This window comes from Anomaloglossus baeobatrachus, chromosome 1, assembly GCF_048569485.1.
Source record: "Anomaloglossus baeobatrachus isolate aAnoBae1 chromosome 1, aAnoBae1.hap1, whole genome shotgun sequence".
Classification (NCBI taxonomy): domain Eukaryota; kingdom Metazoa; phylum Chordata; class Amphibia; order Anura; family Aromobatidae; genus Anomaloglossus; species Anomaloglossus baeobatrachus.
Window position 1 is genome coordinate 839481506 of NC_134353.1, and position 26613 is coordinate 839508118.

At 44.8% G+C, this 26613-nt stretch overlaps 1 protein-coding gene across 6 annotated transcripts in view; it reads right to left on the minus strand.

Moving 5' to 3' along the window:
- The window catches only part of XRCC4 (X-ray repair cross complementing 4), a 456138-nt gene that overhangs the window by 388784 nt on the left and 40741 nt on the right, over nucleotides 1-26613 (minus strand). Inside the window, exon 1 of one of the 6 annotated variants that reach the window (XM_075341945.1) lies at nucleotides 20655-20739. The exons of 4 other annotated variants lie outside the window; for them this stretch is intronic. In XM_075341945.1, the coding sequence (XP_075198060.1) occupies nucleotides 20655-20729 (75 nt within the window). In that variant the 5' untranslated portion in view covers nucleotides 20730-20739. Of the gene's footprint in view, nucleotides 1-20654; nucleotides 20740-26613 lie in introns of those variants that run through there. One more of the 6 variants, XM_075341936.1, reaches the window with a different exon arrangement.

Genomic DNA, 26613 nt, shown 5'->3' on the forward strand with positions numbered 1-26613 from the left:
ACAGACTGGTATAGGAGGAGAGAGGACCCTGCCCGCGAGGGCTCACAGTCTACAGGGAATGGGTGATGGTACAATAGGTGAGGACAGAGCTGGTTGCGCAGTGGTCTACTGGGCTGAGGGCTATTGTAGGTTGTAGGCTTGTTGGAAGAGGTGGGTCTTGAGGTCTTGGTCATAAAACCAGCGGACAAAGGTGGTGCAGTCGTAGTGATGGATAAGACATACTACATGTCCGAGATCCACAGACAACTGAATGACACATTCACCTACCAGCCCATTCCAAGAGATCCCTCTTCCCGTATTGGGACACTAATCAGAGAAAGGGTCGATTTCCATTTAAAACAAAACACAATCGATAGTAAGTTAGCAGAATTCCTGGTTAAATCCCATCCCATAATTCTGGTGTTCTATATACTACCGAAAATTCATAAAAACTTGAATACACCTCCTGGTTGCCCAATTGTCGCTTCGACTGACTCAATCCTATCTCCCTTGGCTATTACTGTAGAAAAAAATTTGACTCCCCTTATCCCACACATTCCAGCTTTCATTAAAGATACTTCTGACTTCCTAAGCCATCTACAGGAATTGGGTACAGTTCCACCTGACACACTTTTGGCAACAATTGATGTCAATAGCCTATACACAAGTATAGAACACCGTGATGGACTCTTGGCAACTAATTGGCTTCTGAACAAATATAGTTCTTATTCCCCAACGCAAAAATCTTTTTGCATTGATTTATTACAGCTGGTATTAGAAAACAATTTTTTCTTGTTTCAAGACCAGTTTTTTCTGCAATTGGTACAGCTATGGGGTCAAATTTAGCGCCACCCTATGCTAACGCTTACATGGCACATTTTGAGGAATCACACGTATTTTGCCATCCGTTATGGGTCAAACATATAATCACTTGGAAGAGATACATAGACGATGTATTTATCTTTTGGGGAGGAGATCTAGACTCCTTCATCCAATTCTTTAATGATCTCAATACCATCAGACCTGGATTGACATTTACAATGCATCACAGTAGAGAGAATATCAACTTTCTAGAAACAATGGTAATTGTGTCCTCTAATGGCCATATTAGCACGGACTTATATGTCAAGCCCCCAGATAGGAACAGTCTCCTACACTATTCTAGCTGTCATCCCCCACATACGAAAAAATCACTACCTATCTCGCAACACATACGAGTACAGAGAATTGTATCAGATCCCAACCAGCGTATAAAGAGACAAAATGATATAAGTCAAAAATTTGCCACCAGGGGATATCCTAGGGATATAGCCAACAGTTGCACAGCACGAAACTCAGGGAATCGGGATGCTACCCCTAGGGTTACCTGTGTGAATACTTATCACCCTTTTTCACCTCTCATTAGAAACACTATCCTCAAACATTGGCCACTACTTGGAATGGCCTATCCAGATATCCAAGAATTTTCTAAACCCCCTCTTTTTTGTAACAAAAGGCCAAAAAAATCTTAAGGATAACCTAGTGAGGGCTGATGTGGGTTCAGGGAAGATCCTCCCACGACAAACCTTTCTTGCAACACCCAAAAAGGGTAACTTTCCATGTTTCCGATGTTTGCAATGCAACAACTTGACACGTGGCGATTCTTTCACCCATCCTCTTTCTGGAAAGATCTTCCCCATTCGTGATTTCTTTACATGCGACTCATCCTTTGTTATATACCTGATTAAATGTCCATGCGGTCTCGGATATGTTGGAGAAACCACCCAGCATATCCGAGACCGCATTAGTAAACATAAATCTACGATTCGTTGTAAGCAGACTCTACTCCCCATTCCACACCACTTTATCACATACCATCATTCTATAGCACAGCTTCGATGTCAAGTCATAGAGCATATACCCCCTTTGAGACGAGGCGGTAACAGGATACAAATGCTTAAACAAAGGGAAGCATTTTGGATACATACCCTGCAAACTTTAGAACCTAGGGGTCTTAATAGGGAATATGAGATTTTCCATTAGATTTCCCATTCATGTTGCATTGTATTATTATTGTATTATTGTTGTCCTCCCTCTCTCCTCCCCAAACCCCCCCTTCTTTTTTTACAGATGTAGGACCTCATACTTTCAGATATCTCTCATGTTCAGTAAATATCTAACCATTGATTTACTCACAGAACGTAAGGCTGATATATTGCCAAATGCATATCGTACCTGTGATCCCCCCTAATTTTTTTTTTTTTCCCTTTTTTTTCCCCCCTTTTTCTCTTCTCTGACTGAATCTGACTGCAAAATTGGCTGGAATCATAAGCAAATGCTATGTCATGATTGGAGAGTTCCTGAGGTGCCTAAACAATGGAGCTCCCCCACAAGAGACCCCATTTTGGAAACTAGACTCCTAAATCAATTTATCTAGATGGTTGATGATCACCTTGAACCCCCGGGGGGCTGCACAGAAGTTTATAACGTTGAGCCATGAAAATGAAGAAATGATTTTTACCACAAAATTGTTACTTCAACCAAGTAGCCTTTTTTCACAAGGGTAACAGAAAAAAATGCACCATAAAACTATTATGCAATTTCTCCTGAGTATGCTGATACCTCTTCTGTGGTGGAATTCAACTGTTTGGGTGCACGGCAGGGCTCAGAAGGAAAGGAGCGCAATTTGACTTAAAAATTATCTGGAATCATTAGCAAACGCCATGTCGCGTTTGGAAGAGTCCCTGATGTGCCTAAACAGTAGAGCTCTCCCACATGTGACCCCTTTGTGAAAACTAAAGCCCTCAAGGATTTTATTCAGGTGTAAAAGTGAGCATTTTGAATGCACAGGAACTTCACAGAATTTCAGAACCTTAGGTCATTATATTGATATTTTTATTTTTTATTTTTCACAAAAATGTTGCTTTAGCACCAACTTTCTCACTTTTTCAAGAGACAAGATCAAAAAATGGACACCAAAGGTTGTTACCCACTTTCTTATGAGTGCAGGGATACCCCACATTTGGCCAAAAAACGTTGTTTGGACAAACAGGAGGACTCGGAATGGAAGGAGAACCACTTACATTTTGGAAAAGCTGAAATAGATTGCAGGCACCATGTCACATTTCCAGGGTCCCTAAAAGTTCTTGTAGAGCAGAAATCCCCCACAAGTGACCCAATTTGGAAACTTGACCACTCAAGGATTTTATTCAGGGGATTAGTGAGGATTTTGAACCCCCGAAGGCATCACAAAAATGTTGCTGTAGCAGCAAATGTCTAACTTTTAGGCTATTTGCCCACGATCCAATGACACAGTCTGCGGAGATATGAGTTGTCTACGGAAGAACACAGCTGCCCATGACCACGATCCAGGTTTGGACAGCTGCTGACTTTAGGTCTAGTCTCCGCAGCATACATTGACATTCTGCAGCGCTGGATGTCAGTATATGCTGTGGAGAATATAAGACAGTGAGCAGGGGATTTCTAAGCAACAACTTTATTGTGCTTGTACTGTACAACGCAGCGTTTTGGATGCAACGAAAGCACTGCATCCAAAATGCTGCAATTCCTAATCGCAGGCACGCAGCCTAAAAAGCTAGGATATATAGACAGACAGATATAAAGTATATAATGTCCCCCCCCCTGCATATTATAAGCTTGCACCCTTTGTGACTTTCATGTGGCACTGAAGCGTGTTTAGTCTTGTATTTAGCCAGAAAATAAATAATTAAAAAAAAAAAACTACGTGGGGTCCCCCCCAATCTTTGATAGCCAGCTAGGGTAAAAGGAGACGGCTGCAGCCTGCAGACCGCTGCTCTCAACTTCACCTTGGCTGGTGATCCAATTTGGAGGGCACCACAGGCTGTTTTTTAAAATAATTTATAAATAAATAATAAAAAAAAACATGGGGTCCCCCAAAACTGTATTACTAGCAAAAGGTGAAGCTGACAGCTGGGGGCTGGTATTCTAAGGGTGGGAAGGTCCATGGTTATTGGCACATCCCTGCCTAAAAATAGCAGGCTGGAGCCGCCCCACTCCTTCCTGGTCTTCAATTAACATATTGAGGCAGAGAAGGGAGGCAATATAGGGAAATCAAGCTGGTGGGAAGGTGCATTTAAATAATTAGCCCCACCATGATGCACAAGCGCCTGTGCTGACTTTGAACAGTCATTCTGTGCTGACAGAGTCTCATTAAGAGCTGCCGTAGTTTTGTGACATTGGCATTTAAAGGCAGGATCCTGGAGAGCTCTGAATAACCCCGCCCACAGCACTAATTAGCAGGTTGATGTGTACACTATGCATTGTCAGCAAGCTGCCAATCAATAGTGGGGGTGGTGTTACACAAATTAGCCTGACTTAGGCTAGTTTCACACTTGCGTTGAACGGGATCCGTAGCATTGCATTGTGTGACGCATGCATCGGATGTGTTGCATATAGTGGCACAACGCATGCTACAGATCGTCCAAAATAACGCAGTCCGTTGTAGTTTTTTTTCCTTGACTTTACACATCTGAGCATGCGCAGTTGTGTAAAGTCAGGAGCGTTAACGGAATCCGTCAAATGACGCATTCTAACGGAATCCGCCACCATAGGCGTCCATTATAAAAACAACGGACGCCTAACGGATTCCTGCAGATTGCGTTTTTTTGACACTCCGCCAAGCGCAGAAAAACGTTACATGCTGCATTCCATCCGCCCGACGCAGCGTCAAAATAACGACGCTGCGTCGTCCAGCGGATGCAACGCAGACACTTGCGTTACAGTGCGTCGTCCATACAAGTCTATGGAGAATAGCGCAGTGCGTTAACGGACTGCGCTATTCTCCATAGTGACGGACTGCGCTGAACGCAAGTGTGAAACTAGCCTTACTTGCATGTGACACCTAGTCTAGTCCCAGTAGTGATAATCTCTTCATGATAAAACAATGAATGTATTGGAAAAACAGCAGGCAGCTGAGTAGAGATGAACGAACCCGAGGTTTGGTTTTCGAACCGAACATCAACATAAAAAAAAAAAAAAATTCGGGGTTCGGATGCCGTACATGCGAACTTTACTTGCGCGAGCATCACTGTGCTTAGGTATGCTCGGTGCTCAGCCCTGTGCGAGCCGCTTGCAATGTTTGAATGGTGCACACTGGGGGTAACAACAGCATGATCATATGTAGTGTGCGAAAAAAAAAAATTGAAAAAGCCCGTTCACCCTCCCTACCCCGAAAGTAACCTGGTTATGGCTGGCTGTATGAGGACGGAGTCTCAAACTGCCAATCAGTGTTGTCGTATCTGGCTCGGCCAAGTTCGAATCAGTGGCGATTCGGTTTGATAACTGCTGGAGAACCGAACCCCCAAAGGCTCACTCATCTCTACTGCTGAGCAAGTAACATCCCTTGTTTCAGGCCACTATATACTGCTGCTCTCAAATTAAATAGCAAAAGCCTACGTACTGATAGATTTCTTTGAAAATAAATGAAAAAGAAAAATAAAAAATAAACAAATTTGTAATCGCTGAGTGAAAAATCTAGGTCTATCAAAATATAAAATTAATGAACCTAAACAGTAAAGGGTGCTTTACACGCTGCGACATCGCTAGCGATCTCGTTAGCGATGTGACACGCTAGATCGCAGATGTGATCGCCGAGATCGCACATAGGTCGGTTTTTGTAGTGCCGGTCACATGTGCGATCTCGGCAGATTGCATCTGCGATCTGGCGTGTCACATCGCTAACGAGATCGCTAGCTATGTCGCAGCGTGTAAAGCACCCTTAAGGCTATGTGCCCACATTGCGTATTTATGTGCAGAAAACCTGCACATAAAAACGCATGTTTTGGAAGGAAAAAAGCAGCTGAAAAAACACTCAGTTTTAATTGCGTTTGTACATTTTTTCACTTGCTTTTTCCATGCTTCTTTTTGTGCATATTTTAATCATGGCGATCACGGGGGTTCAGGTGCTGTACCCCCGTGCTCGACGTCGGGTCTCCTGCTGATTTTACAGCCGGTAATCGGCTCTCACTACTTGGAGCGGTGCTCGCGCCGCTCACGGCAGTTTAGCCCCCTCAATGCGATTGCAGCATTCAAAAGGCAAAGAAAGGGATCGCTTACCACTCCCTGGAATGCAATCACAGGGACCCGATTGCTGCCACAGTAACCCTGGGTCATCACCATGACGACCCCGGGTTACTGAGCTACGGAGAGCCTCACACATCATGCTGTATGCATGGTGTGTGAGGCAAAGTGCTGCGCTATAATCCCCTGTAGTGATAAAGCATTACAAGAGATTATAGTAAAGCAGACACAATTAACATGCTGCTTCTTTTTTCAGTAACAAAATCTGCAAGAAAAAAAAAAGCAGCGTGTGCACAGAAAGTCAGGATTCTCATACTCTGCTGGGATGCCTTTTCCTTGCTTTTATTGATTAAATTAAGCAATGAAAGACATTAGAAAAAAAATGCAAAAAATAGCCACGTGGGTACAAGGCTTAAATGGTGTGAAAAGAAAAAAAAAATTTAAACACCAGAACTGCGGCTTTTCATTCACCACAACTCTGTAAAAATATAAAGTTGCATCAATAAAAATGTCAGCTCCCAACCCCCCTTGTAGCACCACATTACACTATTCACTTCAACAGCGGTCCATGTAATACTGGGGCGGCTCACATCCGACAGAACAGGAAATGCTCACACAGAGAGTCTCTCTGTTCTGGCTCAGTCCCTTGTATGATAGCTATACTCCCTGTGTGTTGAGATGGGGTGTTCTTTGAGAGATAATCCCTTTAAAGATGACTTGACACTTGCCATAAATATATAATTCCTTTAATCGTTGTAAACGCTGTTGTTCTTGTGAATCTGCTGTTGTTTTCTTTTGTTCTTGTGCCTCTTTGTTTCTGAGATATAGCTCCCAATTCCCTTTATGTAAATGTAGATAAACTCGGTATGGTAATCAAGTGGAGCCACACACAGAAGAGTTAAAGGGAACCAATTACCAGGATTTTCGTATATAACCTAAAGCTGGGTTCACACTAAACGACAGCGACAACGACGTCGCTGTTACGTCACCATTTTCGGTGACGTAACAGCGACCTTGTAAGTCGCTGTTATGATCGCTGCTTAGCTGTCAAACACAGCAGAAGCAGCGATCATAAGGTCGCTGTGCTACATGTTCAGAGAGCAGGGAGCCGCGCTTAGCGCTGGCTCCTTGCTCTCCTGCAGCACACATCGGGTTAATTAACCCGATGTGTGCTGCAGCTACATGTCACAGTTCAGAGAGCAGGGAGCCGCGCTTAGCGCTGGCTCCTTGCTCTCCTGCAGCACACATCGGGTTAATTAACCCGATGTGTGCTGCAGCTACATGTCACAGTGCAGAGAGCAAGGAGCCGCGCGCACTGCTTAGCGCTGGCTCCTTGCTCTCCTTGCTACAGTATACATCGGGTTAATTACCCGATGCATACTGCAGCCACATGTCACAGTGCAGGAGCCGGCACTGGCAGCAAGAGCGGAGGCTGGTAACCAGCGTAAACATCGGGTAACCAGGGAAAGGTCTTCCCTTGGTTACCCGATGTTTACGCTGGTTACAGCTTACCGCAGCTGCCAGTGCCGGCTCCTGATCGCTTCATTTCGTCGCTCTCTCGCTGCCACACACAGCGATATGTGTGTCACAGCGAGCGGGAGAGTGACGACCAAAAAATGAAGCTGGACATTCAGCAACGACCGGCGACCTCACAGCAGGGGCCAGGTCGTTGCTGGATGTCACACACAGCGACGGGACGTCGCTGCAACGTCACAGAAAATGGTGACGTAGCAGCGACGTCGTTGTCGTCGTCGTTATGTGTGACACCAGCTTAAAGCCAGTGCTATACTGGCACTATCGGGCTACTTATCTACATACCATTAGTGGTCAGCTTGGATGTTTAGGTTTTCAAATCCAAAAAAGTAAACTTTAAAAAAGCAGCAGCTTCTTTATTGGCATTTGCAACTGAGCAGATAATATATGGGTGGGTATTCAGGTGGATTCTTATCCCCCCCCAACTGCAACCTGTTGTTCCTCCCTTTCTGTTCACTATGGTATTATACAAATAAATCATTTTGCTGAACGACCTGTAGTGAGGTCATTCCCATGTGACCAGAAGGGGCGGGGCCTCAGCCAACAAAGACTGGATACCAGGTCACATGGGTATGACCTCACCACAGGTCCTTCAACAAAGTGAGTCGTTTGTATAATACCATAGAGAACAGAGAGGCAGGAATAACAGGCAGGGGGCATAAAAACATCAGTGAGGTTCTGGATAGGGCAGTGAGCAGTTGAGTGTGCGATGGTGTCGCTTCTAATTGCGGGACTATCAGGATATATTGATATTTAGATGTTCAGGGGACAGGGCCTGCAGTTCCCTAAGGTTGCCCCTGCCTATTAAAGGAGGTTTAATTCACCTTACTGTTTTGGGTGCCCGCGTTCCTCGGCGGTTGACCCTGAATGCCCCTGCCACTATCACATGAACCCAAAAACCATCACCAGGTGCAAAGTGCTAAAGGTTTGGTCCCACAGTCATATGTCCAATACAATAAAGATATTTGTGGTCAGGCCTCAATCCCACAAAAGAAAAAAAAAAAGTGTCAATCCTCAATTGCACAGTTTAACATCTGGCTCCAATATATAGGGGATACGTGTGGTTGAGGTCCAGTCCCACATATACAAACAATTGGGCCTAAAGAAAGTCCCAGTTACTTATCTGCTGGGACAGTTGTTGATTCTGATGCATCTCCCCCCGCCGTGTCAGGGTTCATCAGAGGATATAGAAGGGAGCTCAAGATTTATCCGGTTAATTAGGCCATAAATCTTGTAATCCTCTTATTTGCCCTCAATGTAGGTAGATAGACCCGGATTGCTGCAACGGAACTCAGCTAGTAGGCCAGATCCTCATGCACTAGAGGTCGTCCTTCCATATCAATGCAATGTGCAGTAGTGGAGGTCCTGCCAATGAAGAACGTGTGCAGTGGCAGAGTACCGCCATCCAGTGGTTATGTGATAAGCGCTTATCATATGGAAGGACGATCTCTAGTGGAATGAGGATCTGGCCTATTAGCTGGGTTCCGTTGCAGCAATCCGGGTCTATCTACCTGCATTGAGGGCAAATAAGATTACAAGATTTATGGCCTAATTAACCGGATAAATCTTGAGTTCCCTTCTATATCCTCTGATGAACCCTGACACGTCGGGGGGAGACGCATCAGAATCAACAACTGTCCCAGCAGATAAGTAACTGGGACTTTCTTTAGGCCCAATTGTTTGTATATGTGGGACTGGACCTCAACCACACGTATCCTCTATATATTGGAGCCAGATGTTAAACTGTGCAATTGAGGATTGACTTTTTTTGTGTGGGATTGAGGCCTGACCACAGATATCTTTATTGTATTGGACATATGTGTGACTAAACCTTTAGCACGTTGCACCTGGTAATGGTTTTTGGGTTCATGTGATAGTGGCAGGGGCATTCAGGGTCAGCCGCCGAGGAACGGGGGCACCCAAAACAGTAAGGTGAATTAAACCTCTGTTGATAGGTAGGGGCAACCTTAGGGAACTGCAGGCCCTGTCCCCTGAACATCTAAATATCAATATAGCCCGATAGTCCCGCGAGTAGAAGCGACACCATCGCACACTTAACTGCTCACTGCCCTATCCAGAACCTCACTGAGTATTTTATGAACTTCATGACATTTGTCTGTGACCTTACAAATGGGTATGGCCCCTGTGTCTTAATCTATTGACGGCTATTTTTAATTAGAATAAATTAAAATTCATGTTTTAGAGGTTTTTTCTTCTTTGGTTTTACTATATATGATCCTCTATTGATCAGACTTTCTATGGGCTCAATTAATAAAGAATTGGGTTGCACACGCCAGTCTTAATGAAGAGCGTGCAGGAGTAAGATGCACCCAATTCATTAAGAGGTATATGTATTTAGCTGCATCTTATCCCAGGCATGAGCCTAACCAGAAATATGTCTATAGTCCACACTGGAGTACGTTAAAGTGGAGTTACTTTTGCAGAATTTGTCGGGTGCACTTTGACCTGCCCCATCTTACCCATCCATGCTCCATGTACTTTGGCGGATCTTGCCAGGACAGACGTGAAAAGGTTTTACAACTTTTCAAAGTGCTTTACACCGGAAATCTAGTGAAAACACCTTCATGAATCAGGGCCTAGATTTATACATATTGTCACAGGTGACAGACAGTAATGTGGTTTCTGGCAATAGAAGGTCACAGCGTTTGGCTGCGCAATATGCTCCCTGATTTTCTATTGTTCCTGCTGTTAATATTCATTGTATTAGGTAGCTTTCTTGCTGGATTTTCATATCTCTTCCTTTTGGACCCAGCAGGAGCTCACTTTCCACCCAGCTGCTGATCATCAGCATTCTCTTGGTGCTTAACTACTCCCTTCGTTCCTGGTCGTGTGCTGGTGATATTATTCAGTTCACTCAGCTCTGGTTGTATGTAGGTGGCATGCTCTCATCTGTAGTATCGTTGCTGAAGCTTTGCTGAACTCCTGCCTGTGTGTCATCTGTGGAGAAGTAGTTTGTGCACTTTCCCCTCTGTGTCCTCTTTGTGGCATCCTTTAGCGTTTATTGGGGGTGACGAAGAGCTCATCCCACCCATTTCCGATTTAGGGTCCAGCACTAGGAATATCTAAGGTCAGGTATCTGGATCGGCGCATAAGGGCAGCACGGTGGCTCAGTGGTTAGCACTGCAGTCTTGCAGCGCTGGGGTCCTGGGTTTGAATCCCACCATGGACAACATCTACAAAGAGTTTGTATGTTCTCCCCGTGTTTGCGTGGGTTTCCTCCGGGTTCTCCGGTTTCCTCCCACATTCTAAAGACATACAGATAGGGAATTTAGATTGTGAGTAGAGTTGAGCGGATTGCTCATAATCCGGGTCCGGCGGGTCAGTGGCGGGTTGACAAAGAAGTCCGGATCCGATCCGGGAGAGAGGGAGAGCGGGAGGGTGAGAGAGGGAGAGAGGGGGAGAGAGAGAGAAAAAAAAAAAAGAAAGAAAAAAAAAAAACACCCCCGAAACCGGATCATGCAGCCGGATTCCCGCGTCCGGGTCGGACCCGGATCGGACGCTGAAACCGCGCGGATCCGGATTTTTACAGTTCGGGTCCGCTCAACACTAATTGTGAGCCCCAATGGCGACAGTATTCCTGATGTATGTAAAGCGCTGCGGAATATGTTAGCGCTATATAAAAATAAAGATTTATTTTTTTTATAAGTGCGGAACCTATCTAGGTTGTTGAAAGACCGCAGGGACCAGCAGTAGGTTTGGTCAGGGGGTCATCATATCCCTCTTCCCTAGACGCAGGGGTCCCTCTTCCCTTACCTTTTGCCGTTCGCTTGGTACTTCCCCATACCTAGCGTGATATAGGGAAGAGAGGACCATATCTCGAGAATGGAAAGGAGCATGAACCAGAGAAAAACAACACCATAGACAGGTAAAGAGCGGCACTTACACCAAGCTACATATTTATGGCAAGTGACACCACTTTAATACCTGGAGATTTATTTTAGCAGTAATAATGAGCATGGTGAATAGACTGCGTATACCAGGCTTCATGTTGAAGGTAGCATTAATAAAGCTGGGCCTGTGTGGTACAAGCGATTAACGATGCTGAAGATGCAACATCAATGCTTCCATCACTTTCACTCATGCCCATGTGTAAGCTTTCTTGTATTCATGCTGAATGTATGTACAGTTGGATCCATTCAGAAAATAACAGACTGACTTTCAATCTCCTTACAGTCTTCCGCATGAATAAAGCTCAATCTGACTGCTTCATTAGTGAGACACAGCTCTTCCTTTCTAAGCGCCCATCGCTCTTCGCGTTATCCTTCGAGATTTGGAGACACCTGCAAGCACGGCCGACTGGAAGAGCTAAAAATGAAGATGACATGAACCAAACTCATTTTTAGTAATCAATGACACTTTGTTATAAGTAGCAGCAGTAGATCTGACAGCGCTGGCTTCCGCCCTCCGCCCCGTGGCCATTCAACGCCAGATAGGATATTCTTTGTAAGTTAATTTAAACCATGTCTTGTTTATTCAGAAGACACTGTGTAAGGGAATTGTTCTCCGCAGAAGCCCCTGTCATTGGCAGATCAGCCACAGCTGCTTTTCTTTTCTTGTACATTACTTAATTTAGCTTACATGAGCCAAAGAAGAGGAAGAGATATGGACCTCTATAGATAAACCCCTGAATACACGGCTGATTTACACTTCTTAGATGGGCCCCGCGCGCTCCCACCTGCAGGATAGCTTTCCAGGTTTCTTTCTACTTGTAGAAGTGCTGATATGTAATGTGACCTCTGCTCCGGCCTGAACAAAGCGCTGACTTTCTGCTCATCCCAATCTGTCATTCCTTCTGCAGACATCTGCTCCGCCAGGTAATTGGACAAATGCAATCATTTTCCTGATCCATAACTTAATAAAGAAGATAAGATCTTATTATGCAGGGCGTCCGTATCTCCTTGTGTAACTACTTTTTTTGGCATCGGGCCCTTATTGAAGGTTCTTCGATTGTGTAAGAAAACAGTTGGAGAAGGCAAAACCCACAAAGACCTCCAAGAAAAAAGCGGAGAACAAAAACAAGCTGATTAACATGCGTCCTGCCACCTCCTCTGCTCCCCGGCTGATCTATTATTTGTCTAAAGCCGGTAATATGTAAATGTGGGATGTATCCGCTGCCTTCCTGGTCATGTAAACCGCCACTGTCACACATATCGGAGCAATAGACAGCGCGAGGACACGTGTGCGGGTACAGTGGTCTGAAGTGTCTCATGGCAATGACAGGAAGCGCTCTCCGGAATTCAGCTCTGGAAATAGGCATTCACCAGTGAAGTATAGAGGCACAATTCATCCGGTGTCTGCACCGGAGAATGAAGCAGCAACTGTACTTGGCCATGTGAACTTCAGATTACCAAGAAACGTCACAAAGAAAGTAATCAGATCTGCATCTATATCCCAGGCATCCTTTCCAGGAAGCGTCCGAAGCTCCTTCCAAATGTGGCCTTTTATTCTCTTTTAGACTACGCTCTTGCTTGTCCTATCAAACATATTGTTTTTAGAATTGAGAAAAAAAAATTCTGCTTTGTGAAAATTTTTTATAAAAAAATATACAATGAGGATTATTATTTAAAAAAAGGGGTTTGTCTGGTCACATGATCACATATTAATTTCTTCTCTGTAGGTTAATCAAAAATCCCCAAGAACAAGGGAAAAACCCTTAAAGAGTTAAATCTTAATTCCATAATGTTAAAAAAAAAAAAAAAAAAAAAAGACTGACGGCACTCCCAAACTGCAGTCTGAACAGGTGCAAAACTGAACATGACATATACAGTAATTAGAAAAAAGGGAAGTTGCACTCTGATATGTTAAGGCAGGCAAACAATAAGGGAAAGAATATAAATATATATAAATATATATATATATATATATATATATATATATATATATATGCAATACTAATTAAAGGGGTGGTTCACCCATATTTTTTATTTTCTCGTTCGATATTATATTGAGAAACAATGTTTCTCTCAAATACCTTGTGTTGGCAATATTGCCTGTGAGAGCGCTATTGCAGACCGGTGTTCCCCGCTCCGGTGACGTCACGTTAAGTTCCGCACACGTCACATCCCTACGGCCAGCCCCAGTCTTCCTGAGTCACTGAGCTGTGGGCGGTGTTTCAGCGCTTATCACAGCACAGCGCGTCTCCTGCTTGCAGCGTTCTGCTGTGAGGGAAGGGGAAGGAGGGAGCAGATGGGCTGTGACGAGCGGTGCAACACCGCCCACAGCTCAGTGAGTCAGGAAGACTGCAGCCAGACGCATGGATGTGACGTATGCAGAACTTGACGTGACGTCACCGGAGCGGGGAACAGCGGTCTGCAATAGCGCCTCTCACAGGCACTATTGCCAACATAAGGTATTTGAGAGAAACATTGTTTCTCAATATAATATCGAACTAGACAATAAAAAAATATGGGTGAACCACCCCTTTAAGGAAATTTAGGAAAAATTTAGATTCAGCAAACAAAAATATAATCATATTTAGTCACTTATATAGCCCCATTAATTCCACAGCACTTTACGTACATCAATGACACTGTACCCATTGGGGCTCACAATCTAAATTCCTTATCGGTATGTCTTTGGAGTGTGGGAGGAAACTGGAGAACCCGGAGGAAACCTACACAAACATGGGGAGAACATACAAACTCCTTGCAGATGTTGTCCTTAGAAGCCAGGATCTCAGCGCTGTAAAGAATGCAGTGTTAACCACTGAGCCACCATGCCAGCCATTTCTATATCTGCCTAGTAGCCACTTCAAGACATACCTCGTATACTGGGAACCTACATTGAACTTAAGCCTCTCTCAGGGTTACAAACCTCCATGTGTATGGGCAAGTAGGAACCTGCTACTAGAAAATAAAATCACCTGTAGCTAATAGGGGAGAGGTGCATAGTCATAGGGCATGACTCCATACTCTAGACAAAAAGACTGACGGCACTCCCAAAATCCAGTCTGAACAGGTGCAAAACGTGGCTACTGGCAGATATAGAGATGGCCGTTTTTGTATGCTAAATATCTAAATTTTTCCTAGATTTCCTTAAGCAGTAATGCATACCTATATTCTTGCATTCTTTGTTTGCATGCTTTAACATTTCACAGTGCAACTGCCTTTGTTCAAAAAAAAGAGAATTTTGTTTACTTACCGTAAATTCTTTTTCTTATAGTTCCGACATGGGAGACCCAGACCATGGGTGTATAGCTAGCGACCTCCGGAGGACACACAAAGCACTACACTCAAACGTGTAGCTCCTCCCTCCGGGCTATATACACCCCCTGGATGACAATCTACCCAGTTCAGTGCAAAAGCTGAAGGAGGACATCCACCCATAAGTAGAGATAGAGTAAAACTCGGCAAAACCAGAACTCTGTCTACTAACAACAGCCGTGAAGCACACGGAACAAAAAAACTGCCAACAGGCAACAGGGAGGGAGCTGGGTCTCCCATGTCGGAACTATAAGAAAAAGAATTTACGGTAAGTAAACAAAATTCTCTTTTTCTTTATCGTTCCTTTATGGGAGACCCAGACCATGGGACGTTCCAAAGCAGTCCATGGGTGGGAAATAAACTAAACGGAGAAGTAGGCAAAACCTAACTTCACAAATGGGCGACAGCCGCCTGAAGGATGCGTCTGCCCAAGCTCGCATCTGCCGAAGCATGAGCATGCACTTGGTAGTGCTTAGAAAAAGTGTGCAGACTGGACCAAGTGGCAGCCTGACACACCTGCTGAGCCGTAGCCTGGTGCCTGAAAGCCCAGGAGGCACCGACAGCTCTGGTCGAGTGCGCCTTAATCCCCGACGGGGGAGGCACCTGAGAAGATTGGTAGGCATCGGCGATAGCCGACCTAACCCAACGAGCCAAGGTCGGTTTAGACGCCGAGAGGCCCTTGCGCTGACCCGTGGTTAGCACAAAAAGTGAGGTGCACCGCCGAAAAACGGCGGTGCGAGACACATAGATTCGGAGCGCCCGCACCAAATCCAAGGTGTGCAACGCCTTCTCAAAGCGATGCACAGGGGCCGGACAAAAAGAGGGCAATGAAATGTCCTGGTTAAGGTGGAAGGAAGACACCACCTTAGGGAGAAAGTCCGGAGTCGGACGAAGAACCACCTTGTAAATAAAAGTGTGTGTATCCTCCTGAAACACAAAGCGTTGAACTGGGTAGATTGTCATCCAGGGGGTGTATATAGCCCGGAGGGAGGAGCTACACGTTTGAGTGTAGTGCTTTGTGTGTCCTCCGGAGGTCGCTAGCTATACACCCATGGTCTGGGTCTCCCATAAAGGAACGATAAAGAAAAACTCTACGGTGAGAAAATATGGCAAGGTTTTGGTTATATCTGACCTTTAATCCAGCCTAAAAATACAGCAATATTTTTAAGCTTGATAAAGGCCAGAGATGTCCAAAAACGTTGACTTGACTCCTCACTGTTGTGACTTTCTTTAACATTCTGGAATAAAGACTTAACTTTTTAAGGGTTTTTGACTGGTGACATGGGATTTTTTAATAATCTACTGCTTTGGGCCTAGTGGTAGGCCCTACCGAGCAGGCACAGAAATAATGATACATGTGATTTGGACTGAGTTCTCTTTAGGATATATAATCAAGATCGGAAGTGGAAGGCGGTTTAAGAGAATTTGAGCCATTCTGCATTTCCCAGCAACAGCCGATATATCGAGAAGCAACCTGAACTATTAATTACTGATAGACGGGGGTGGAGATTGTCAGACCCCCAGTGATATGATACTGGTGAGGTAACCAAAGGATGTCATACTATATAACCAAATAACCCTTTTAATCACATACCCAATCACACAGTTATCTTCACTCTGCATATAGACGTGATCACTTATTAATAGTGATGGGCGAACCCCCCCGATGTTCGGGATTGGGAGCCTCGCCCAAACATTTTGTAAAGTTCGTGTTCGGGGTCGTAGATAACACAAATTTGCGTCCAAAACCCTTACTTGGACTTTATAGTTATGTGATGGGGCGGGGGGGCTGTAAAATAAAGAATATAGTTAATAATAAACATTGTCATTATAATTACTGGTACCGCGACGTGTCCTGCAGACTGTCTGCCGTCCGCTTCTGGGTCCGATCATTGCTGTGCCCCCGGGTAACCACCACTGACTACAGGACCTTCCATCACGTTATAGCCATGTGACCAGTCTGGTGTGAATGTTGTATTACCTCGTGAGTTACAGATTGGTCACATGGCTATGGCGTCATGGAAGGTGCTGTAGTCAGTGGGTGTTACCCGGGGTACAGCTGACCGGCCTCAGCTATGCACTCGGGTGAAGTCTCTGACAGCTCTCAGCTGAGTTGAGTGAGCAGACCTGTGTTTGTTTTCTTGCACAGATGTAGCAGAGCGTAAGATACTCGCCCGCCTTTGGACTACGTCAGAGGGGGGTTTCTTTGGGTAATAAAGATGGGATCCTAAATGTCTTCTGTTTTATTTCTAATAAAATATTTTTTCTCTGTGTTGTTGTTTTATTTTACTGTTAAAATAACAGACAATCACAGATACTATCACAAAGTGGGAGTCTGCGATTGGATGCTGGAGTAACCTAAAATCAGTGCATACATTCTAGCATCTAGAATGTAGGGGCAGATTCAAAAGTATTTCAACAGCCAATCACTGACATCCATTTTGCGTGACAGCATCTGTGATTGGCTGTTGGGTCCCTCACACGTAGTGTAAAAATAAATAATTTTAAAAAATGACGTATCGCTCTTCAGTATTTTTCATTCTCAGCGCAGATAAAGCGGACGGCTATGGGCTGCCACCCCATCTGCCTTGCTTCACCTTGGCTGGCAATCAAAATGCAGGAGGCCCATTAATTTTTTTACTAAAAATTAAAAATTGAAAAAAAATGCGCGGGCTCCCGCCGTATTTTGATTGCAAGTCAGGGAAAACCAGGCAGCTGGGGGCTGGGATTCTTAGCGTGGTAAGGCCCAAGTGTTCTGGGCCCCCACACTAAAACTGCAGCTGCCCTTGGAAATGTTTCTTAGTGCAATTCCCAGGCGCTTTACCCAGCTCGTGGCACGCTGGGTAATAAAGGGGTTAATACCAGCTTTGTATTTTTAGCTGGTACTAAGCCCGAAATTCATGGGGCCATGACAAATTAGACATAGCCACCATGAATTTCTAGTAAACAGTAAAAAAAAAAAAAAAAAAAAACACAACAGAGAACATTTTTTTTATTACAAATAAAACAAAAAAAATTACAGACTCCATCTTTATTATAAAGAAAAATATTTAGTCCGACGTAGTCCACATGTAGAGCAATGTCAGTTCTGCTTCATCGCTCTGTGCAGAAAAGCATCTATACAAAGCGAAAAGCGGGCTGACACTGAGGGTATGATTACACTTGCGTATGAGTCGTGCGAGTCTCGCATTGCATCATCCCGCATGGTGCACACTCTCCTGACAGGAGCGCCTCAGCTGCATGGAAATACATGCAGCCGACCTGCTCCTGTCAGGAGAGTGTGCACCATGCTGGGTGATACCGATCCGAGACTCGCACAGTGACAGTCAAAGTTCAATCGAGTCCATGAGCCATAGACTCGGGTGAACCCTGATGTCACCGCGAACACGGGCGAAAACAGCCAAAGACTGCCGAGTGACAGCAGTGCAGTGAACATCCACGAAAGTTAATGATCAGACCCAGAAGCAGAAGTGGCCGGGAGACAGAGTCTGTAGGACGCATTGCAACACCTGTAAGCATAATCATAATGTTTTCTAATAATGTGCTTGTTTTTACAGCCCAAGGACCCGAACTGGACCCAAACTGTAACGAACTATGTGTTCGGTACGGACCCCGAACTTTACAGTTTGGGTTCGGCCATCACTACTGATTAATTTTATTATTGTTATTAAGGGGTTACTCCTCTCTTAGACACTTATGGTCTATGTACAGGATATATTGAAAAAGTAGAGAAAGTGTTGCTCATACAGTCATGACCAAAAGTGTTGGCACCCTTGAAATTGTTCAAGAAAATTAAATATTTCTCCCAGAAAATTAAAGCAATTAAACATGTTTTGTTATACAGATTTACTTCGAGATCGCTAGCGAGCGTACCCACCCCCGTCGTTTGTGCGTCACGGGCAAATCGCTGCCTGTGGGGCACAAAATCGCGCGGACCCGTCACACTATTTACCTGTATAGCGACGTCGCTGTGACCGGCGAACCGCCTCCTTTCTAAGCGGGTGGTTCGTTTGGCCTCACAGCGACGTCACTAAGCGGCCGCCCAATCAAAGCGGAGGGCCGGAGATGAGCGGGACGAACATGCAGCCCACCTCCTTCCTTCCTCATTGCTGGCAGGACGCAGGTAAGGAGAGATTCCTCGTTCCTGCAGTGTCACACGTAGCGATGTGTGCTGCCGCATGAACGACGAACAACATCGTTACTGCAGCAGCAACTATAATTGAGATTAGGGGGGGGGGATGTAACCGATTAGCGATTTTTAATGTTTTTGCAACGATTCAAAATCGCTAATAGGTGTCACATGCAACGACATCGCTAAAGCGGCCGGATGTGCGTCACACAATCCGTGACCCCAACGACATCACTTTAGCGATGTCGTAGCGTGTAAAGCGGCCTTTACACACAAAAAAAAAGAAAAAAAATTAAAATTCAACGTGAATTCACACAAAATCCCAAAGATGAACCGGACAAAATTTGTTGCACCTTTCCAAACTTGTGGGTAAACAACTTTGTTTCAAGCATGTGATGCTTGTTCAAACTCACCTGTGGCAAGTAACAGGTGTGGGTAATATGAAAATCACACCTAACACTAGATAAAAAGGGGAGAAGTTGATACGATCTTTGCATTGTGTGTCAGTGTGTGCCACACAAAGCATGGAAAACAGAAAAAGAGAACTGTCTGAGGACTTGAAAACCCAAATTGTTGAAAAATCTTAACACTCAAGGCTACAAGTCCATCTTGCTGTTCCTTTGCCCACAAAGCGCAACATAATCAAGAAGTTTACAACCTATGGCACTGTAGCCAACACTTTCGTCATGACTGTATGTGTATAATACACAGGCATCCAATACATACCTTGATGCTTTGTATTTGTCATCTCTACAACATAAGACATAAAATATCTCATAATGTTTTGTACCACCTTTGGGGCCTGCATCTATCTTTAGAACGTCTTAATCCCCCAGCTTTTTACTCATTAGTCGGATGATTGCAAGCATGTTTACAAAAGCCAATAAACAAATGCCCGTTCTTTCTTAGCGGCTCAACTAATTGAGCCTTAAGGACATTATACCAAGATTGGGATGTTTTAACTTCCAAAACGCCCAATCACTGGGGGTCTGATCCTGTTTTCCCACCAATTCTGAAAGCCAGAGTTCAGGAGACCCCATTGTGAATACAGTGGTGGTCGATTATGTGCACACCAACTCCATTCATTCTCTACAGAACCGACTGATAGAATAGTACAGCGTTCGGCTGGTCTTCAGCACTCCGACTGAGGGAGAATGGGGAAAGGTGTGCATGATTGACCACCGCTCCATTCACATGATGATGTGCTTATTCATTGAAGCCACAAGACTTCCTCAAATTTATCATATAGCAGCGTCTACATGACTGCATGGATATTTACTAGGAAATTCATACATCTGAGTAGGAGTCTCCAATGTGCTAATTATTTCTTCTCGGTACTAGGCTTTACATAGTCCTAGTGCTTTATACCACAATGTCTCCTATTAGATAGGCCACGAGTCTCAAACCCTTCACTTTAATCTTCTGACATACTTAGAAAGCATTATATCCGGCAGCTCTAATACTCGGATATTGCATAAATTGGCTTTACCAGGGCAGTAAAATGTTGTGTCTGAGTGAAAGATCATTTAGCCTCATGGGGTACATCCTCATTCACACAAGTGACAGGACTCAGAATAGAAGCTATTTTGACAGGCCAAGACTGAGAGGATTGTAAGAAAAAATCCCTGCACAGACACTGAGGCCAGTGATAAGAGGAGCTAAGCTGTCTTTAGCATGTGCAAAGTAACTGATAAAACCTCCAAAATGTTAGAGATAAAACGACAAAGAAAAAAAATGGAGAAAGTACTTACACATAAATGGATGAGCAATACAGTAGGAAAGCATTCTGATAATGAGACGACTTTATTTTTCCAGCAATTCCTCATGCCCTTATTAATTCTATTTCCTGTACTACAAGGAAATCCTGAAAACATGAGCAGAAAACAGTCACCACACACAAGATGCAGCCTGAGACCCACAATAATGGCATCTGTAACCTCATCTGAAAAGATGCAGTCCGACAATGAGGGATGAAGGAAGACTGGGCACAAAGGGAACCTGTCAGGTGCGATATACATCCAGGACCACGAGCAGTTCTGGGTGCATATTGCTAATCCCTGCCTAACCCTCCCTGTATGCACTAGCATAGATATAGAGATCTATAGAAAAAGTGTTTCTAAACATCTTAGATCATATGCCAATGAACGAGGGGACTAGTCCCGAGGGCGTTTGTTCCCTTAGCTAGTCGGCCCACATAGCATGGTAGCACACCCCTGTGGGCATACTAACATGCTAATGAACGAGCAGCTTCGCCGCACATACCTCACTGTTCATGGCGGCCAGCGGAGGATGGATGCGCTCTGCACGTGATCCAGAGTACCCAGGACTTCCAATCATGCGCACTAAACTGATGCCGGGTGTAGGCTTCCCAGCTTCACTGAGGTACAGTGCGCATGTTTGGAAGTGCTGAGGACTCCAGATTATGCCCAGTGTGCATCAATCCTCCGCCGGCCGCCATGAACAGTGAGGTATGTGCAGCGAAGCTGCGCGATCATTAGCATGTTAGTACGCCCACAGGGGAGTGCTAGCATACTATGTAGGCTGACAAGCTAAAAGGAGAAAACCCTCAGGACTAGTCCCCACGCTCATTAGCATAAGATAAAAGATCTTTGGAAATACTTTTTCTAAAGATCTCTTTCTCTAGGCTAGTGTACACAGGGAGGGTTACAGGGATTAGCAATATGCACCCAGAACTGCTCATGGTCCTGGGTGCATATTGCACCTGACAGGTTCCCTTTAAGGTCTGTAGTCAGCTGGGGAACAATCCTTAAAGATGCTGTCATAACCTTTATCTGTCCAGTGAAACAGTATTTTCAAATTTTTTTTATCTATATATAACAGGAAAGTACCTAAAAAACTGCTAAATATAGTAGCAACAACAATTAATACAAGCTGGCAAGAAAATTTGTCTGCTTCTAGCAAATCTTACCCGTTCCCTGAATTACTGATTTTAAGCTAAATAAGTTTAATTAAAAACAAATAATAATATTTAAACAAAACATTAATACTTTACATTTTTTCAGTTATTGAAATTTTTTTTGAACGACACCTTCCCTTTAAGGGAATCTGTCACCAGGTTTTTGAGAGCAGCAGGATTTAGAGACAAAGACCCTGATTCCAGCGATGTGTCACTTATTGGGCGGTTTGCTTTCTCTGCTGCAGATCTAGCAGTTATACAGAGCTCATAAACCTGGCAGCACACCAAGCAGTCCTGTAATGATAATCTACTGCTGATTAAACAATGATTTTATCAAAACTAACCTACACACCCCAGTAAGGGTACCTTCACACTTTAGCGATGCAGCAGCGATCCGACCAGCGATCTGACCTGGTCAGGATCGCTGCTGCATCGCTACATGGTCGCTGGTGAGCTGTCAAACAGGCAGATCTCACCAGCGACCAGTGACCAGCCCCCAGCCAGCAGCGACGTGCAAGCGACGCTGCGCTTGCACGGAGCCGGCGTCTGGAAGCTGCGGACACTGCTAACTAAGGTAAACATCCGGTATAGTTACCCGATGTTTACATTAGTTACCAGCGCACACCGCTGAGCTTTGCTCTCCTAGCTACAGTACACATCGGGTTAATTAACCCGATGTGTAATGCAGCTACATGTGCAGAGAGCAGGGAGCCGCGCACACTGCTTAGCGCTGGCTCCTTGCTCTCCTAGCTACAGTACACATCGGGTTAATTAACCCGATGTGTACTGCAGCTACATGTGCAGAGAGCCGGAGCCGGCAGCACAGGCAGCGTGAGAGCTGCGGAGGCTGGTAACTAAGGTAAATATCGGGTAACCACCTTGGTTACCCGATGTTTATCTTGGTTACAGCTTACCGCAGCTGCCAGACGCCGGCTCCTGCTCCCTGCTCGCTTCATTTCGTCGCTCTCTCACTGTCACACACAGCGATCTGTGTGTCACAGTGGGAGAGCGCCTTTGAAGAAAACGAACCAGGGCTGTGTGTAACGAGCAGCGATCTCGCAGCAGGGGCCAGATCGCTGCTCATTGTCACACACAGCGAGATCGCTAATGAGGTCACTGCTGTGTCACAAAAAACGTGACTCAGCAGCGATCTCGGCAGCGAGCTCGCTGTGTGTGAAGCACCCCTTAGTGACACATCGCTGGAATGACAAATATACAAAAATGGAAACAAAACCGCTCACCACTGCAGCAGTACGTCTGTAAGTCCTCAAGGTGAATCCCAAAGTCCAGCAAGGTTCACGGCAGCGAGACGAATATCATTATAGAACAAAGCAGCAAAAGGATCCAGCTGGACTCCAAAGGATAAATAAAAAACTTTTCTTTATTTCATCTTGATAAAAAAAATATCCATAGTAAATGTAAAGACACCGGCTTGTACACACTGACAGATGGCAGATGTATACCACACTACGTTGTGCTGCTATCAGATCAGGTGGCAAAAACATGGTGACAGATTCCCTTTAAAGCACCAATCCAGCAATTTTTTTGTATTTCTTCACTGGAGTGGAGCTGCTAAAGTAAGGTCTCTAGTATTATACTCACCACCTGCCATCTTCATCTCTTCCTGGCATCACTCCAATCCAGCGCCGCTATGTTGTGACCGCAACTTCTGCCTGCCCAGAAGTTAGAGGTAAACTCAAACTCAATGTAAGTCTATAAGAGCCTTGTACTAGTAGGTCTCACACAGATGGAGACCAACAAGAACAGCACCGATAACACAAAAAGATAGCAGTAGTATGAGACTAAAGGGGGCTTTACACGCAGCGATATCGCTGGTGAAAGCACCCGCCCCCGTCGTTTGTGCGTCACGGGCAAATCGCTGCCCGTGGCTCACCATATCGTTAGGAGCCGTCACACGGACTTACCTGCCTAGCGACGTCGCTGTGGCCGGCGAACCACCTCCTTTCTAAGAGGGAGGTTCGTTTGGCGTCACAGTGACGTCACTAAGCGGCCGCCCAATAGAAGCGGAGGGGCGGAGATGAGCGGCTGTAACATCCCGCCCACCTCCTTCCTTCCGCATTGCCGGCGGCTGCAGGTAAGCTGTAGTTTGTTGTTCCCGAGGTGTCACATGTAGCGATGTGTGCTGCCTCGGGAACGACGAACAACCTGCGTCCTCAACAATCAACGATTTTTAGAAAATGAACGACGTGTCAACGATGGACGATTTGGTGAGTATTTTCCATCGTTAGTGGTCGCTCGTATGTGTCACATGAAACGACGTCGCTAACGATGCTGGATGTGCGTCACGGAATCCGTGACTCTGGCAATATATCATTAGATACGTCGCTGCGTGTAACGGGGCCTTAAGGCTCGCTTCACATCAGCGGTATTTTGCCGCTAAACTGGATCTGTCACAAATGCGTTTCAGTGATGCACGCAACTGCATGTCACCGCATATTGCCACAATTCCATTGAAACAATGGAACTGAAACACATTTGTGACGGATCCGGTTTTGCGGCAAAATACCGCTGATGTGAAGCGAGCCTAAGAGAAGTGACCTTACATTAATTGCACCACTCCAGTGCAGCAATGAAAGAAAACAAACAAACACTAGAGCGATGCTTACACAGTCACCCATAAACCAAACTGGCAAATCTACAGGCTGTTGGTCTGTAACCAAAAAAATGACAGCATGCACTATTGTTGGCTGATTCTCAGATGAGTGTTCCCAATAACCCATGCAACGAAACTGTAAAACAGGTCAATGCAGCATTAAACTTGGAACGTGTCTAAACGTCAAACTTGTCAACTTTCACAATCATCTGAATACTGTACAGCCTTAAAAATGTGTCGATCTTCAGATATCAGAATCGGTCACGGCAGCTCAACTTTTACTGAGAAAAAGGAAAGCTTCCACTGTAACCAACATGGCAGCCAATCCCTGCATGTGGGCTGACTCTGTAAAGAGCGCCAACATGCAGGGAGGGGGAGCCGAGTTTGAGTATCTCACTGGAACTCGGCGCTTGCAGAGTATCCCAAGCACTGAGATGCTCGGGCGAGCACAGAATACCAGTGAGCTTGCTCGCTCATCCCTAGTAAGGGTACGCTTTTAATAAATTTACTCTGCATGGTCACAGAATAGATTCCTTTCCCCAATGTCTACAAAGGCCAATTTTCTGTCCATGTAGAACAGCGGATTAAAGAGGGGTTGTCCAGCCTGAACTGAAGAGTCTGCTGTTACTTAATGGGCACACTGTCACAATTCTCCATGCGGGTGGGTGCGGCGTGACCGCTTGTAATTTATTTACATACCTCTGGCCAAATGCAGACTATGCTCATCTGGCTTGTCTCAATAGAAGATAATGGAGAGAAGCGCAAGTCTAGTTGGCATGTAACCACACGTATGCAAATCGTACACGTGCGGTCACGTGACCACCCACCAGCATGGAGAATACAGGGGGCTCGTGACAGTGTTCTGCTATGGCTGCCTGCAGTCACATTGAGTGATGGTAGACTTTTCATTTTAGCGTGGACAATCGCTTCAACTGTGAAGATCCATTGCTAACAACATCAGCGTTTATCTGGCTAATCGGACAATGCAATGCACATCGAGGCTGTAAATCTACATACCGTACTTCAGATTATTTTCTGTAAATTCCATGTTGCTATTTAAAACAATAGATGCACAGAGGTGATATGGAGTTATGTCACAGATTCATACAACTGAGAAGGAATTACTGAACGTGTGGTGACAGGATATCCAGGAACATCTGCTGGACCATAATGGGGCACTGTGCTGAAGTAAAAGATTTTACTGTGCTTGGCTTTAGTAATTTACGTGAATCTTCCAGTTTTATGGGCTCAGGAAACAGCTTTTGAAGACTGCACTTTTTCAATGCTGGTTAAATGTGTGTATGATGATAACAGACATACGCGGAGTTGCTACAAAATGTAAGTTTTAGTATGGAAAATCTCCCCAATAATACTGGTGGTTGCTATGTGCATTATACATACACTGTGTGCAGAATTATTAGGCAAATGAGTATTTTGATCACATGATACCTTTTATACATGTTGTCCTACTCCAAGCTGTATAGGCTTGAGAGCCAACTACCAATTAATTAAATCAGGTGATGTGGTGTAATGACATCAACACCCTATATAAGGTGTGCTTAATTATTAGGCAACTTCCTTTCGCGAAATGGGTCAGAAGAGAGATTTGACAGGCTCTGAAAAGTCCAAAATAGTGAGATGTCTTGCAGAGGGATGCAGCAGTCTTGAAATTGGCAAACTTTTGAAGCGTGATCACCGAACAATTAAGCGTTTCAAGGCAAATAGCCAACAGGGTCACACGAAGCGTGTTGGGCAAAAAAGGCGCACAATAACTGCCCATGAATTGAGGAAAATCAAGCGAGAAGCTGCCAAGATGCCATTTGCCACCAGTTTGGCCATATTTCAGAGCTGTAACTTTACTGGAGTATCAAAAAGCACAAGGTGTGCCATACTCAGGAACATTGCCAAGGTAAGGAAGGCTGAAAAATCACCACCTTTGAACAAGAAACATAAGATAAAACGTCAAGACTGGGCCAAGAAATATCTTAAGACTGATTTTTCAAAGGTTTTATGGACTGATGAAATGAGAACGACTCTTGATTGGCCAGATGGATGGGCCAGAGGCTGGATGAGTAAAGGACAGAGAGCTCCACTCCGACTCAGACGCCAGCAAGGTAGAGGTGGGGGTACTGGTATGAGCTAGTATCAAAGATGAACTTGTGGGACCTTTTCGGGTTGA